General features: G+C 48.6%; 1 protein-coding gene across 2 annotated transcripts in view; it reads left to right on the top strand.

Moving 5' to 3' along the window:
- LOC144165037 (uncharacterized) overlaps positions 1-13551 on the top strand; it is a 104174-nt gene that overhangs the window by 63413 nt on the left and 27210 nt on the right. Inside the window, exon 1 of one of the 2 annotated variants that reach the window (XM_077695196.1) lies at positions 7086-7529. The exons of the other annotated variant lie outside the window; for it this stretch is intronic. Within the exon in view, the coding sequence (XP_077551322.1) occupies positions 7200-7529 (330 nt within the window). The 5' untranslated portion in view covers positions 7086-7199. Of the gene's footprint in view, positions 1-7085; positions 7530-13551 lie in introns of those variants that run through there. 2 annotated transcript variants of the gene reach the window in all.

Raw genomic sequence — 13551 nt, 5'->3', positions numbered from 1 at the left:
CATCTATACCGTCGTCTTCCTCACGCATGACTGGCGGCCCAGGATCGCTTTGTCCGCCCCCTTTCACATGTGTTCGAAAGTTTAGCGCGTCAACACGTGCTAGAACCAGTGGCAACCGGGTACGCGAACTATGCGTCTGTAGCGCGAGCTGTCTTGTGGATCCCCCTTGAGGCACGGTCGCACATGAACTGTTTTCTCAGTATTTCTTTCGAGCGCCACGTGCGAGCCTGAACGATGGCAGGCACTCCGCGTAAGGCGCCTGCTCACGCGCGTGGTTAGCGGCTGGAGTAACTACGACCCGGGGGTTTTCTGATGACGCCGCACACATTACAGCCAGCAACAGCAGCTTCGCTGTTCAAAATGGTGCAGCTTGCACTACTGACACAAGGCTGGAGAAACAGCGGAGCTGAAGGTCATCCTCGTTTTTTCGGATCTTGCTCTTTTCCGAAGTTTTGCTGGGCTCAACTCAGTTTTTTTGGTTTCCGGATGTTCTTGCTAGGCTAAGCTAAGCGTTGAAGGGTGAGGCCTAGTTTATTCGGTTTTTACAAGGCCGTTCCGGTCGGCCCCAACACTGACAGCGGATCCCAGGGGGAAGAAGCTAGGTCGACCCCCCGCTCAGCTGTTTCTCCAGCCTTGCGCCACTAGTGTATCTGCGCCAATTTGGTTTTGCGTTTTAGTAGCCCTTAAAAGTCTCACACCTTTAAGATGGTATATAGTAAATGGTGCACCCACGCGTATGCCCATTCTGCTTGTTAACGGAAGAACGACCGAAGCCACGGCTGCCCTTTACGGGGACCATCACTTTACTAACACAGGATAATCTACACGATGATGATCATGACTGGCGCATAGCCAGCGGGAGATTTAACATCCTCCCGCGCGCGCAACGTGCGTGTCTGCCGCTGCAGAAGCGCGCTACAGCACACCCTACTTGCTGGCCAGTCGTCAGCTTCTCCAGCTGGCACCACGACCGCGTATAGGCCAAATTCCAACATGGCCCTCTCGTACGTGTCTCTTAGGATGATGTACGCGCAGGGAGTCTCGCAGTTAATCCGAAAGCTTGATTCAAGTGGGCTCTGATCAGTACGCGCTGATTCTTCGCGTCTTCAACCCCTCAGCCCTGCGGTACAACTTGAACGCACTGATTCAGTTCTTTGTGGCTTTGGAACGCTGCAACCTTTGCCCTGCGGGATAAGCGTATACCTGTCTGGGGATCTAGCATTTCCCCTGGCCCACAAGATAGTTCCTAGTGGATAAAAATAGGTCCCCAACCGTAAAGTTTCGTTTCGTTCCAGGAGGTCAATCCTTGCAAAGCTGTAGGCAAACCCTGTCTCCTCTTGCTCTTCCAGCGGTGCTTGCGCTGTCTTGCCGCTTTCAGAACAGCCAAGCGCCCAAAAGGTGACCCGGACGACAACCGAATTATGCGCCCTGCTTCCCGAAAGACATCATGTCCTTGTGTTCTGCTGCGATTGTCCTGAAGATGACGGCGTGCAACCTGGAATGTCTTGGCATCGAACGCTGTTCCTAGCTCGGTTTTGAGCCTCCCGTGGGTTTTCGTGTCTGACTCCGTTCCTGACCAGCGCATTTTCCTGATAGGCGTCAGCTCCCAATGACGTTCTTCTGCTTCTCTACCAGGCCTTTCACAAGGACGAGAAGTGGTCAGCAAAGCTTACTCAGCCTTCGTGTCTTCAGGTACCCCGAAGGACACATATGTGCGTTTGGATGCAACCTCCCGGACTACGTCTACGATTGGTGCTAACCTGCCTTCACAAATGTCTGGTAACGTTTCACCCTTCGCGAATTCGGGAAAGAAGAGGTACTCGAACTGAAGCTCACAGGGTGGTGGCTCTATCCTTTAGTTCACGTCGTTTACTTCACGTGTTCTCTCGTCTACTTGGATGGGAGCAGCTGACTTGTCCTTGTATGCGGTTGGTGTAGCCTCGCGTTTATCACAGTTGGTTTTCGCTGGAACGCTCGACGCTAACTCGGTGCTGGCTCCCACGTCGCCAATAGCTGGAACGTGGCTGTGGGCCGTCGTCTCGACACGGCACCGATGCCCCTTGCACCCACGTGGCTCACCGCTGAAAGTTGAAACCTGCAGCATCGGCAGGACAACTGACGAAGTCGACGTGTGCGAGCCGAAGTGGAAGGGGTCGTGTGCACAGTGCGAAGTTCCCTTTCCGGTAAACGTAATGCTGGCTGCCCGCAGATCGTTCAAAGTCGATCGCAGCCGACTGAGGGCGCCACATATCCTCTCCTGGTAGTGCAAAATCTCGTAGCAATCGTGTTCGAACTCGTCTCCTTCCAGCAGCTCACCTACCATATAGTTGAGCTTGTTGAGTTCGGCGTCCTTCTGTTCCAGCTCGTTGATAGCGAACTCCAAGTCCAACGCAGATGGTGAGGGAGCTCGCCGGAGCGCGGTCGCTGCCTTAAGCAGTCTCGTAACTCCAGCGCGAAGAACCTTTCTCAACGAACGCAGGGCGTCCAGGTCGTTACCAGCTTGGTACTCGGGGGACGTACAGTTGCTCCCAAGCATGGTACCCTGGACGTGACGGGGTGTATCTGCGTCCCGTTGAAGGTTCCAGCCAGTCGTAGGTGGGCGGTCAGGGCCAGCCATGGCGACCTCCGGCTGAGGGCGGTGCAACGGCGGTCAACGGCAGTCAAATCACGGGGTTCTTCGAACCTCTAGCCGAAGGGGACGTCGGTGGTCTCCTTCGCCGCCCATGTTCATTCTCCCGGGCTTAACGGCACCAAAACATGTTAACGGAAGAACGACCGAAGCCAAGGCTGCCCTTTACGGGGACCATCACGCTACTAACACGGGATAATCTACACGATGATGATCATGACTGGCGCATAGCCAGCGGGAGATTTAACACTCGAGCAGGCGCGAAAGCCGGATCCACTGCTATACAATCATCTCTGCGGTGGTGCACCGATTACGGGCAGCGCAGGTTTTGTTCTTTGTATTTTTTTGCGGACGCCACAGAACCAGGTTCAAGCTGAAGTAGCTCTGCTGTTAGAAGAAAGCCACAAAGGCAAGGCAGAAATGAAAGGCGTATCTGCTGCGACGAGCAAAGCAGGCAGCACCGCTCCGTGCTGCGATACCTAGATCTTTCGCAGTGCTTCCAGACGCGAAGGAAAGAGTGAACGCGTTTATCGGAAGTTTTGCCGAGTTCCTTTAACTGCACAATCAACTGCAAAATGTTTTTAATTGGAGGTCAACGATTCAACATTAACTTAAACGATATAAAAGGTTCACAGGGAAAATTAAGGTTGCTTGTGTGTGTGAATGTGAAAGAAATAGTCTTCATGACCGCAAATTTGTTTTTATTGATTCAGGTAGGTCATTTATATAATTCAATTTGAATTTTCCTCTTGGCTCATAAACCCTCAGTTTCATAAACAAAAAAAAAAATGACTGACTATTACGATACACCCTAATGTGAAAGTTGAGGGAAGCATGAACTGCCGTCTTCTCGGCGACGGCGTATAGCACATGCGTTTCACGAAGTAATCGCGTCATCAGCGAACACACGACGGCTCGCGCTAAGTTCTGGCGTTCTCTCGTATAGCGCGGGCCGTCGCCGGGAGCATGTTTCACGCGGCTTCAGCATACCGCCCTCCCGCTCACACTTTTGCCATACTTTCATCCTCCACTTTCATGCTTGCTTTATCTTCGTTGGCCTCTCCGTTGTATCGGTAACAACGAGGCTGACCCTGAGAGACTACGCAGAACGAGAACAACAGGTGCTTAAACGCTGCTATCAAGAACATGACTCTATGGAACTGCCGCGGTACCGCCTTGTGTTCCAGTCCGCTCACCGACCACCTCGTCTTCAAATAAAGCATCCTCGCCGCAGTCTTCCGGCAGACAAGCATGTAGCCTCCTGGTCAGTGGGCCAGGAGGCACCGGTAGACCCCGGTGCCGCCGACGCCACCTACGCCTCCCCCTTCTGGGATCCTCGCCTGAACCAGTAGTGGTCCCAGAGATTAATTTGGGGGGGGGGGAGGGGGCGAGGCGAATAAAGAATCGCTCCCCTCCTTGCGCCAATTCTGTGGAGGTGGTGATAACCATGGAGGCGTGTCTGCGTATGCGGTGCAACCCACTGGGATTTAACTTCGCGCAGGTGGAATTCTTAAAAAAACGAAAAATAAGAAACTGAGGACCTCTTTGGGGGGGACGACCGCCCCCTACGCCCCATCCCCCCCCCCCCTTGGGACCGCCACTGGCCTGAACCTTCTGGCAATGGTCACCTTCCCTGCAGACTACCCATTGCCAGTCCGTCCACAAAGCAGGCGACCGCCCGTCTACCATATATTTTTTTTTTATTCCATCCAGTGTCGCCGTGGTACGGCTTTGCGTCCCACACCCCCTCCTGGGTGGCTGGTGACGGGCCGCCCCTCGTCTCCAAATCACGCATCCTCGCCGAAATCTCCCGGCTGGTGGGCAGGCAGACAGACAGGTGTAATTTACTGACAAGCGGGCACCCTTTTGGCAGGATTTCTCTGGGTAGCAGAGAGCCTGCCCGACCGCCATCGTATTTAATACCATCAAAGAATCACACAAGCACGCCCGCACACACGCGTATTTTCGCAGAATAAGGCAAAAAATTTCGCATTAAAAAATTGGTTGATCTGCTACGCTTTTTAAGTACCTATAGTTTCCGCTGATCAAGTAACGGAAGCGTTTTGTATCATCGTCCGGCATACCCTTCCATCCAGGAAAAGATCCACTCCAAAGCAAGGACAAGTGCACGCGTTGGGTGACATGCAGCTCGCGGAGCCCCATCGCTAAGTTCTGCAGTTAGCCCCAAAGTTTGCCTTTGAGCACCGTTTTTCAAAAAGTGAAAAAGGTTAGCTTATTAGCCCATGCCATCGCTCCACATGTTCTCGAGGGTAATAAGCAGCGCCGCATCGGGGAGTGCATGGATTCCGTCGTGCGGCCCACAGTCAGGCCCGAAATAAGCTTCAACTGGAACGTTATGGTACATTACATGGTAAACAATGACCTGAAACTGCTTTTAACGGGGGAAGAGGACCAATGCGTTGTTTTATCGAAAGGTATGTTTTGTGAGCAGACTTTAAGAGCAGTGCTTAAGAATTTGAGAGTGACAACACCGCTTGTTTGTTTCCCCCCCCTTCCGTGTCTTAACCTAGTTTTTGCTCTGTTAGCCATCAGGGAACAGCACCAACTAACCCAGCGTATACAACACTCCAGCAGTTGATGATGTCATTGGAGGCCTTCATAAGGGGTCAGGGATGCATTCGAATTAGTAACACATTGAAAGCTTTACACAATATTAAACACCATGTACATGGGAACCACGATGAATAAGCCATGATATGTTGCCTCGAAATATACGTTTAAGCATAACTTATTCTTAATGCTAACAGAAAATTGGGGAAATGAACAGTATCTAACACAAACTGAAAGTATACACTCTTAGCCAAAGAGGACGAAAACAGGACTAACTACAGCTGTTAGTCCTCGCGAGCGACCGTTGCTCCTCAAGAGGAGTAACTGTGGGAGTGTGCGTGCTGTGTGCATAATTCGCGGAGTAAATGTTCGTCCCCGCCGATCTAGAGAGCAACGGGAGGACAAAACGCCGAGCTGTTACTCCCCCCTGTAATGGCGTCGCTGCTATGCTACCTGCCGCATATGTCTGTTCAGTCTCATATACGGACAACTTTACATTATATTGAGGGTTATAATAGGAAGAAAAACTGATGGGTTGTGCGACTACACACTATGCGCAATATTTGGTGGCGCTGTCAGGAGAGTGGCAAAAATACCTTCAGACACAAGGTAGACCACCATAATCAAAAACTAGAAATCAGAGCTTTGAAGCCCCGGAACCGGTTGGGAACGGTTCCTTCGATTCGTTCAGGTTCGGGTTCAGTTTCAAAATGGCGGAACAAATACGGGTTCGGTTCAGTTCCGGTTCTGGGCAAAAATTCGGGTTCGGTTCCGGTTCCGGTTCGACACCCTGGTATTGAAGCCGAGCCCAATCGTGTTGGAGTATATCAGAGCGGTTTGAGCATTCATTGCATAATTCCCGTTTGGGAGGTCCTGCTATTTCTTCGGCAACCTTCATGTGCCACTCCGCCTCCTGTTTACTCACGCCTCATTGTTGCCTCGGATGAAGAATGAGAGGCATCTCGGCCCCTCAACATGAACCTAAGCTTTGTCAGGACCACCGCAACTACGAACCAAGAGTGTGAACATAGTCGCGTTCACGGTTCCGTAACTCCACCAAAAAGGTAGGCACAATCGGATAAAATTTGTCCCATGGAGCCAGGCACGCAGCATGTACCACCATGCCACCCTTCTCCTGCACAATGCATGGATTAATTCCCTGTGCAAGATTTGTAAACTTTTGCAGCAGACTGAGTTCCTCCTCAACAGTTTTTTGTTGCTGAAAGAAGGGCTTTGTTTCATGAGATGAAGGTGCTTTGCATGACGAAAGGCAATACAAGAATTGCCTTCGTACGTGCTGTCTTCACTGCAAATGTAGTCGAAGGACGACGACCGTTCCCCCTCCTGCCCCATAACTCCTCGCCCGCTCTCACAACTCTCTCTCTTCTCCCCTCTGTGTTCTCTAGTAAACCTAATGGAGGCTCTTTCAATGCAATTACATAATCCCACTTTCGCACTACCTGCGCGTCGTCTGTTGAAATGCACCCATCTTTTACTTAAACTTTTGTCTTTCTTCTGCCTAGAACAGCAGAAGAGACAGCCTTTGTTACGCACGGAATGGAGCCTTTCTGCGTCTGTTTCGACACTCTGTGCTTTCTTTCTCACTTGCTAGCGCAAAATCCAAGCCAATGTGCTTTCGTAAATCAAAGAACGCGGTACTTGCGCCTTAATTCTTTACATCTTGCCTCGAATGTACCCTAGGGTTCCTTCGCGCTAAATAATTGGGACGTGTGTGACTTGCGCTTGCAGTTTTAGTAGATTGGGCGGTTCTTTCTGTATAGACTTCTTGACGAATTCTAATCTTTTAAACTTTTCGCCGGAAGGCTGAATCAAGAAACGGACGGACGGAGAGAAATACAAACATACAGGCCAAACTTTTCTCCCCTAAGTCGCGTGTACTCATGCACAGCTCTTATAAGGTGAGAATAGCGCTAAGTGACGCTTCGCCGTGGGCAATGAGTGGGAAACAGGTGCTCGTGAGCGAAAAGCTGCCCACCCGATGCAGGGCGTGTACGTGGACTGGAATCATCCGGGGGACGCGTGTGGTAAGCCAACGGACACCGACGACCTGATCGCCTTCATCAATGAGCTGGCCGCGCTGGGACTCAAGGTGATTCTCGCGGTGCCCCCGGATCCAGACGTCGTGAAGCACTACGACCTGGTGCGCGCCCTGGCCGTGTGCGAGTACGCGGTTGTGAAGACGCACACACTGCGCCTGCGCGGACTCATCGGCTGCAGCGGGGCCCGAGTGTACGCTGCGCACGTCTTTCACCAGATACGGCGCTCTCTGCCGCCCGACTACCAGCAAAAACTGGCCTACTCCGTCTCGGTGAGCTCGCAATAGTTGTCTTTCTGAAGTTGAGTGGACTAGACTGCACGGGCAGCCCTGGGTTTAGTCGAAAAGGTACAGCGCAGTCAATTTATGCCGTAAAAATGCGGAGTGACTACCCCCACGGGAAGATGCCTATCGTGCTACTCCTAAAAAGTCTAAAAGGGCTCACCAAATCACAAACTTGAGAACCTTAGTTGACTGTTCAGTGGACTCAAACGAGCGCAGTTGGCTGCGCATGCATATGTTCCCCGTCGTTCGTCTTCCTCCCTTGCAAATTCTCATCGCGGTCAAACATAAGTCAGTGCATTAGCTCCTCACGCTCCCGACTTCGGGCTGATCTCCCTAGTGCGCCTGTGCTACGAGGAAAAGAAATAGCAGGAACAATCTTTCAGATTTCTTTGCTTTATTTCGATTTGCTCTTTACAGCTCTTGGCGACGGAGCTCTCCACACTTGTTTCATTTTCTCATTTAGTTTGTACCAGCAGCTTCATCGTCAACGCTGGATCGAGCGCCACCCCTCCCGCGGCAGCCCGAGCGAAATCGTGAGATAAGGCGCGCGGCTGCGCCAGCGTACGAGATACGGGGTCGTTCGCCCCGGCTAGTTCAATCCCCTGACTCCCTTATCTTCCTTCGCTCCATTTGCGCTCCCGCTGACCTTTCCTCTGGCGTCACGCTGTTAGGTTAGGCCTCAACGCTCTCCTTTACTCGCATCCCATGCTCTGCTTCCGGGCCAGGCAACAACGACGACAACTCTGGACAAATACCGTTTAAATTTGTAGGGACAGTCAGTCTCACCTCCGGTGATACTGTCCCTACGCGGACACACACGCATATATATATATATATATATATATATATATATATATATATATATATATATATATATTGTAGCGTTTATTATGGACGCGATATCAGTAATTGGCACAGTCGTTCATACAAGGACAATTCCCCGTTGGGGGTATTCGGCTTGGTACACGCCCGGCGACGAGAAGGCAGAAGAGCCACTTGGGCCACGGGCCGATCGAGTATTGCGTGGGAGTTAGCTTGCTTAGCACGAAGAAGCTCGGCTTCATCATCATCATCATCATCATCATCATCAGCCTATCTACGCCCACTGCAGGGCAAAGGCCTCTCCCATTATTCTCCAATTACCTCTGTCCTGTGCCAACTGTGTCCAATTTATCCCCGCAAACTTCTTGATCTCATCTGCCCATCTAACTTTCTGCCGCCCCCTGCAACGCTTGCCTTCTCTAGGGATTCACTCTGTTACCCTTAATGACCAGCGGTTTTCTTGCCTATATATATATATATATATATATATATATATATATATATATATATATATATATATATATATATATATAAGAGAAGAAAAACTTCGAACAAGGTAAAAGCACGATTGTGGCCTACGTTTCAGCAAAGAGAACTTGCTTTCCTCAGGTCCTCAGGCAATCTCTCGCCTGGCAGGCACGGTTTATATAGGGGTAGGACCCCAGGTGAAAGGAGAGGGAAAGATGGAAGGGAAATTGAGCAAGCTGATTTGTTTGGGAGTGTGTCGGGGGAGAGATTGAGGGGCCAAGAAGGTTGTCTAGTTTAAGCCGTGAAGTAGGTCACACGGAAGTCAGCTGGTGGTTGATATTCGTGGAATTTTTGGAGAGAGGATGAGAGGGTGTTTATTGACCCTCCGCGGGGTTTAGGGAAAGGAACCGCCGGAAGCAGACCAGGCGGTGAGGGTGGGGTCCTTATCAGAAACTATCTGCAAGCCTCAGGTCAAAAGAAAAGATAGAGACGGGGGGAAAACTAACTAGGTCAAGGAAAAAAGAAAACAAAGGGAGAACAAAATCAGGTAGGGAAACCACATAAACCCACACACAAAAGAAAAATCAATGACCCGGCAACTGAAATGGCACGTGTCACCCACGGCAACATTCCTGGAACAGGCCTGTCCTGAAACTCAAAAACGAAAAGATAAAGTTAGAGTGACGTACGGGGCACAAGACCACGCGAAGTAAAAAAAAAGAGAGAAATAAAATAAATAAAATCGAATTCAAAAAGCAAAGGTTGGAGGGATGAGGGCGAGTATTAAGCTAGACGCTAAGGAATAAAAAAAAAGAAAAGAAATTAGGCGACCAGGTACACAGCAGAGTGAACGGTCATAGTCTTTGGATGAGGTATATGCACGAAAATGCCTAATGCTGTATTCCCGGTGAATATCGCAAGGATTCCAAGTTGCCCTTAGACGCATTAATTCCAGCAGGTTCCATGGAGTTGAATTTGTGAATTAAGTAGGATTCTCGGTATTTCCTGTCCCTAGGAGACTTAAAATTTGACTGAAGTATATATAACTTAAGGTCATCAAAATTGTGGCCTGGTTGGTTGAAATGCTGCGCTACAGCTATGGAGGATTTGCCAAGAGTATCTGCCCGGTGACCATTAAGCCGTAGGCTCATAGGTGGACTCGTTTCACCTATATACTGTTTGTGGCACATTGAACATTCCAACATATACACAATGTTGGATGAAGTGCACGTAAAACTTTAATTAATCTTGTGGACATAATTAGTGGCTGTGCATTTTACAACGCAGTCTGTTTGCAGGTGCCTACAAGTCTTGCATCTGGGGCGGGAGCAGCTGGCTATGACTGGTTGCTTTGAAAGCCCTGTTTTAGCATGCACTAAAATATCTTTTAGATTCCTGTTTCTCCGGTAGGTTACCCTTGGTGCTTCCGGGAAAGTCTTTTTAAGTCGGTCGTTACTGGCTAAAATGGGGTAGTACTTCCGCAGTATATTGTTTACGTTTGGGAGGGCGTTTGAAAATTTAGTTATTAGGGCAGGTGGCCTGGCGCTTTCGTTTTGCCGCTGTTTGTTGAGAACGTCATCCCTTTTGAGATTAGACACACGTTGGTACGCCTGATCGAGCGAGCTTTTGGGGTGGTTCCTGTTCATAAGGGTGGCCTTGAGTTCGTCTAGGTGCTCTACGTAGTCACTGTCATCACTGCATACTCTTCTAAGCCTGGTGGCTTGTCCTACAAAGATCCCTTGTTTGCAGTGTCTGGGGTGATGGCTTTTATAATCTAGGTACTGCTGCCTGTCTGTTGGCTTTCTAAAAAGCGTGGTTTTAAGTTTACCGTTGTCTAGAATGACGGTAGTATCTCGGAAGTTCACTTCTTTTTCAGAATACTGGCAGGAGATGACAAAAGGAGATCTAAAGGGATGACGTTCTCAACAAACAGCGGCAAAACGAAAGCGCCAGGCCACCTGCCCTAATAACTAAATTTTCAAACGCCCTCCCAAACGTAAACAATATACTGCGGAAGTACTACCCCATTTTAGCCAGTAACGACCGACTTAAAAAGACTTTCCCGGAAGCACCAAGGGTAACCTACCGGAGAAACAGGAATCTAAAAGATATTTTAGTGCATGCTAAAACAGGGCTTTCAAAGCAACCAGTCATAGCCAGCTGCTCCCGCCCCAGATGCAAGACTTGTAGGCACCTGCAAACAGACTGCGTTGTAAAATGCACAGCCAGTAATTATGTCCACAAGATTAATTCAAGTTTTACGTGCACTTCATCCAACATTGTGTATATGTTGGAATGCTCAATGTGCCACAAACAGTATATAGGTGAAACGAGTCCACCTATGAGCCTACGGCTTAATGGTCACCGGGCAGATACTCTTGGCAAATCCTCCATAGCTGTAGCGCAGCATTTCAACCAACCAGGCCACAATTTTGATGACCTTAAGTTATATATACTTCAGTCAAATTTTAAGTCTCCTAGGGACAGGAAATACCGAGAATCCTACTTAATTCACAAATTCAACTCCATGGAACCTGCTGGAATTAATGCGTCTAAGGGCAACTTGGAATCCTTGCGATATTCACCGGGAATACAGCATTAGGCATTTTCGTGCATATACCTCATCCAAAGACTATGACCGTTCACTCTGCTCTGTACCTGGTCACCTAATTTCTTTTCTTTTTTTTTATTCCTTAGCGTCTAGCTTAATACTCGCCCTCATCCCTCCAACCTTTGCTTTTTGAATCCAATTTTATTTATTTTATTTCTCTCTTTTTTTTTACTTCGCGTGGTCTTGTGCCCCGTGCGTCACTCTAACTTTATCTTTTCGTTTTTGAGTTTCAGGACAGGCCTGTTTCAGGAATGTTGCCGTGGGTGACACGTGCCATTTCAGTTGCCGGGTCATTGCTTTTTCTTTTGTGTGTGGGTTTATGTGGTTTCGTTACCTGATTTTGTTCTCCCTTTGTTTTCTTTGTTCCTTGACCTAGTTAGTTTTCCCCCCGTCTCTATCTTTTCTTTTGACCTGAGGCTTGCAGATAGTTTCTGATAAGGACCCCACCCCCACCGCCTGGTCTGCTTCCGGCGGTTCCTTTCCCTAAACCCCGCGGAGGGTCAATAAACACCCTCTCATCCTCTCTGCAAAAATTCCACGAATATCAACCACCAGCTGACTTCCGTGTGACCTACTTCACGGCTTAAACTAGACAACCTTTTTGGCCCCTCAATCTCTCCCCCGACACACTCCCAAACAAATGAGCTTGCTCAATTTCCCTTCCATCTTTCCCTCTCGTTTCACCTGGGGTCCTACCCCTATATAAACCGTGCCTGCCAGGCGAGAGATTGCCCTGAGGAAAGCAAGTTCTCTTTGCTGAAACGTAGGCCACAATCGTGCTTTTACCTTGTTCGAAGTTTTTCTTCTCTTGTGTTCTCTACCATCTTCAAAGTTCTACTACTCCCTATGTATATATATATATATATATATATATATATATATATATATATATATATATATATATATATATATATATATATTTATATTTATATATTTCACTACTTTCTTTCTCACTCAAAACATTCTTCATCGCTTCCTATGACCCACCACAACCTTAACCTTCCCTTTGCTTTCCGAGGTTTTCATGACTGGCCACCCTTATTTTCTGTCTTATTTCACCGAGCCCCTCATTTCCCATTTTATGATTCGCTACATGCTTAGCGAGGGCCTCTGTTAGCGAGGGAAGTCTTGGTGCCAAAGGTAGCTTAAGAGGGTTCAACCCTGGTTGACCACTCTCGACATGTCGTAGACACTCGAGTCACTACCCGGGGGTAAAAACAAGGTCCCCTTCACCCCGAGTAGTCCAGGTGGCGCTGGCTACGAACCCCAAGTGCAGAAAACAAACATAACACCCTTAACATAAATACCCGAGAAAGTGGTGGGGAGACAGCCCCGCCGGTAGCGTAGTGGTTATCGCACCAGACCGGTATTCTGGAGGTCGTGTGTTCGGATCCCATCCGGCGGGTATTTTTTCACCACTTTCTTTGACTCAAAAAATTCTTCATCACTTCTATGACCCACTACAACCTACCCTTTGCTTTCCTAGGTATTCGTGACTGCCAACCCTTATTTTCTGTGTGACATATATATATATATATATATATATATATATATATATATATATATATATATATATATATATATATATAGTAAAAAATAGGTATAGCGTCTAACAAAACTGTTTATTGGTCCACGTTTCGGTCGAATGCCGACCTTTATCAAGACAACATTTCGCATTTCTCTGCACGTATTTATAGGCTCGTCGTCCAACGACGCCGAAAAAGAGAGAGAGAGAGAGAGGGAGAGGGGGTTTGGGGAGAAAAGCAACAACAAACACACCCTCTCGGCGAGTTGAGGTAAAGGTGAACAAAAAAGAGATACTGATAGGAAAAAAAGAAGACAAAAACAAACCTAAACATGCATAGAAGAGAGAAGAGTACACAAATCTTTCAAAACGCTGTCCTCTATCATTCGTCAGCTTGTAGAAAGAGTGACAGGGACCGCTCGCTTCAGAAGGGCGCCACTCTGCTCAAGAAAGGAAAGCGCAAAGCAATAACATAAAGGATCTCACACAATCACTGGGGGCACAGCATTCCAATGGTCACTGACATTACGGAAATAGTTTACAGGAAGCGGTCGCAGCCGCACACATGTTTCAGTGACGCCAAC

Source organism: Haemaphysalis longicornis, unplaced genomic scaffold, assembly GCF_048455015.1.
Source record: "Haemaphysalis longicornis isolate Haplotype H1 unplaced genomic scaffold, Haemaphysalis longicornis Haplotype H1 scaffold_14, whole genome shotgun sequence".
Taxonomy (NCBI): Eukaryota; Metazoa; Arthropoda; class Arachnida; order Ixodida; family Ixodidae; genus Haemaphysalis; species Haemaphysalis longicornis.
This window is presented reverse-complemented; position numbering and strand designations above follow the sequence as displayed.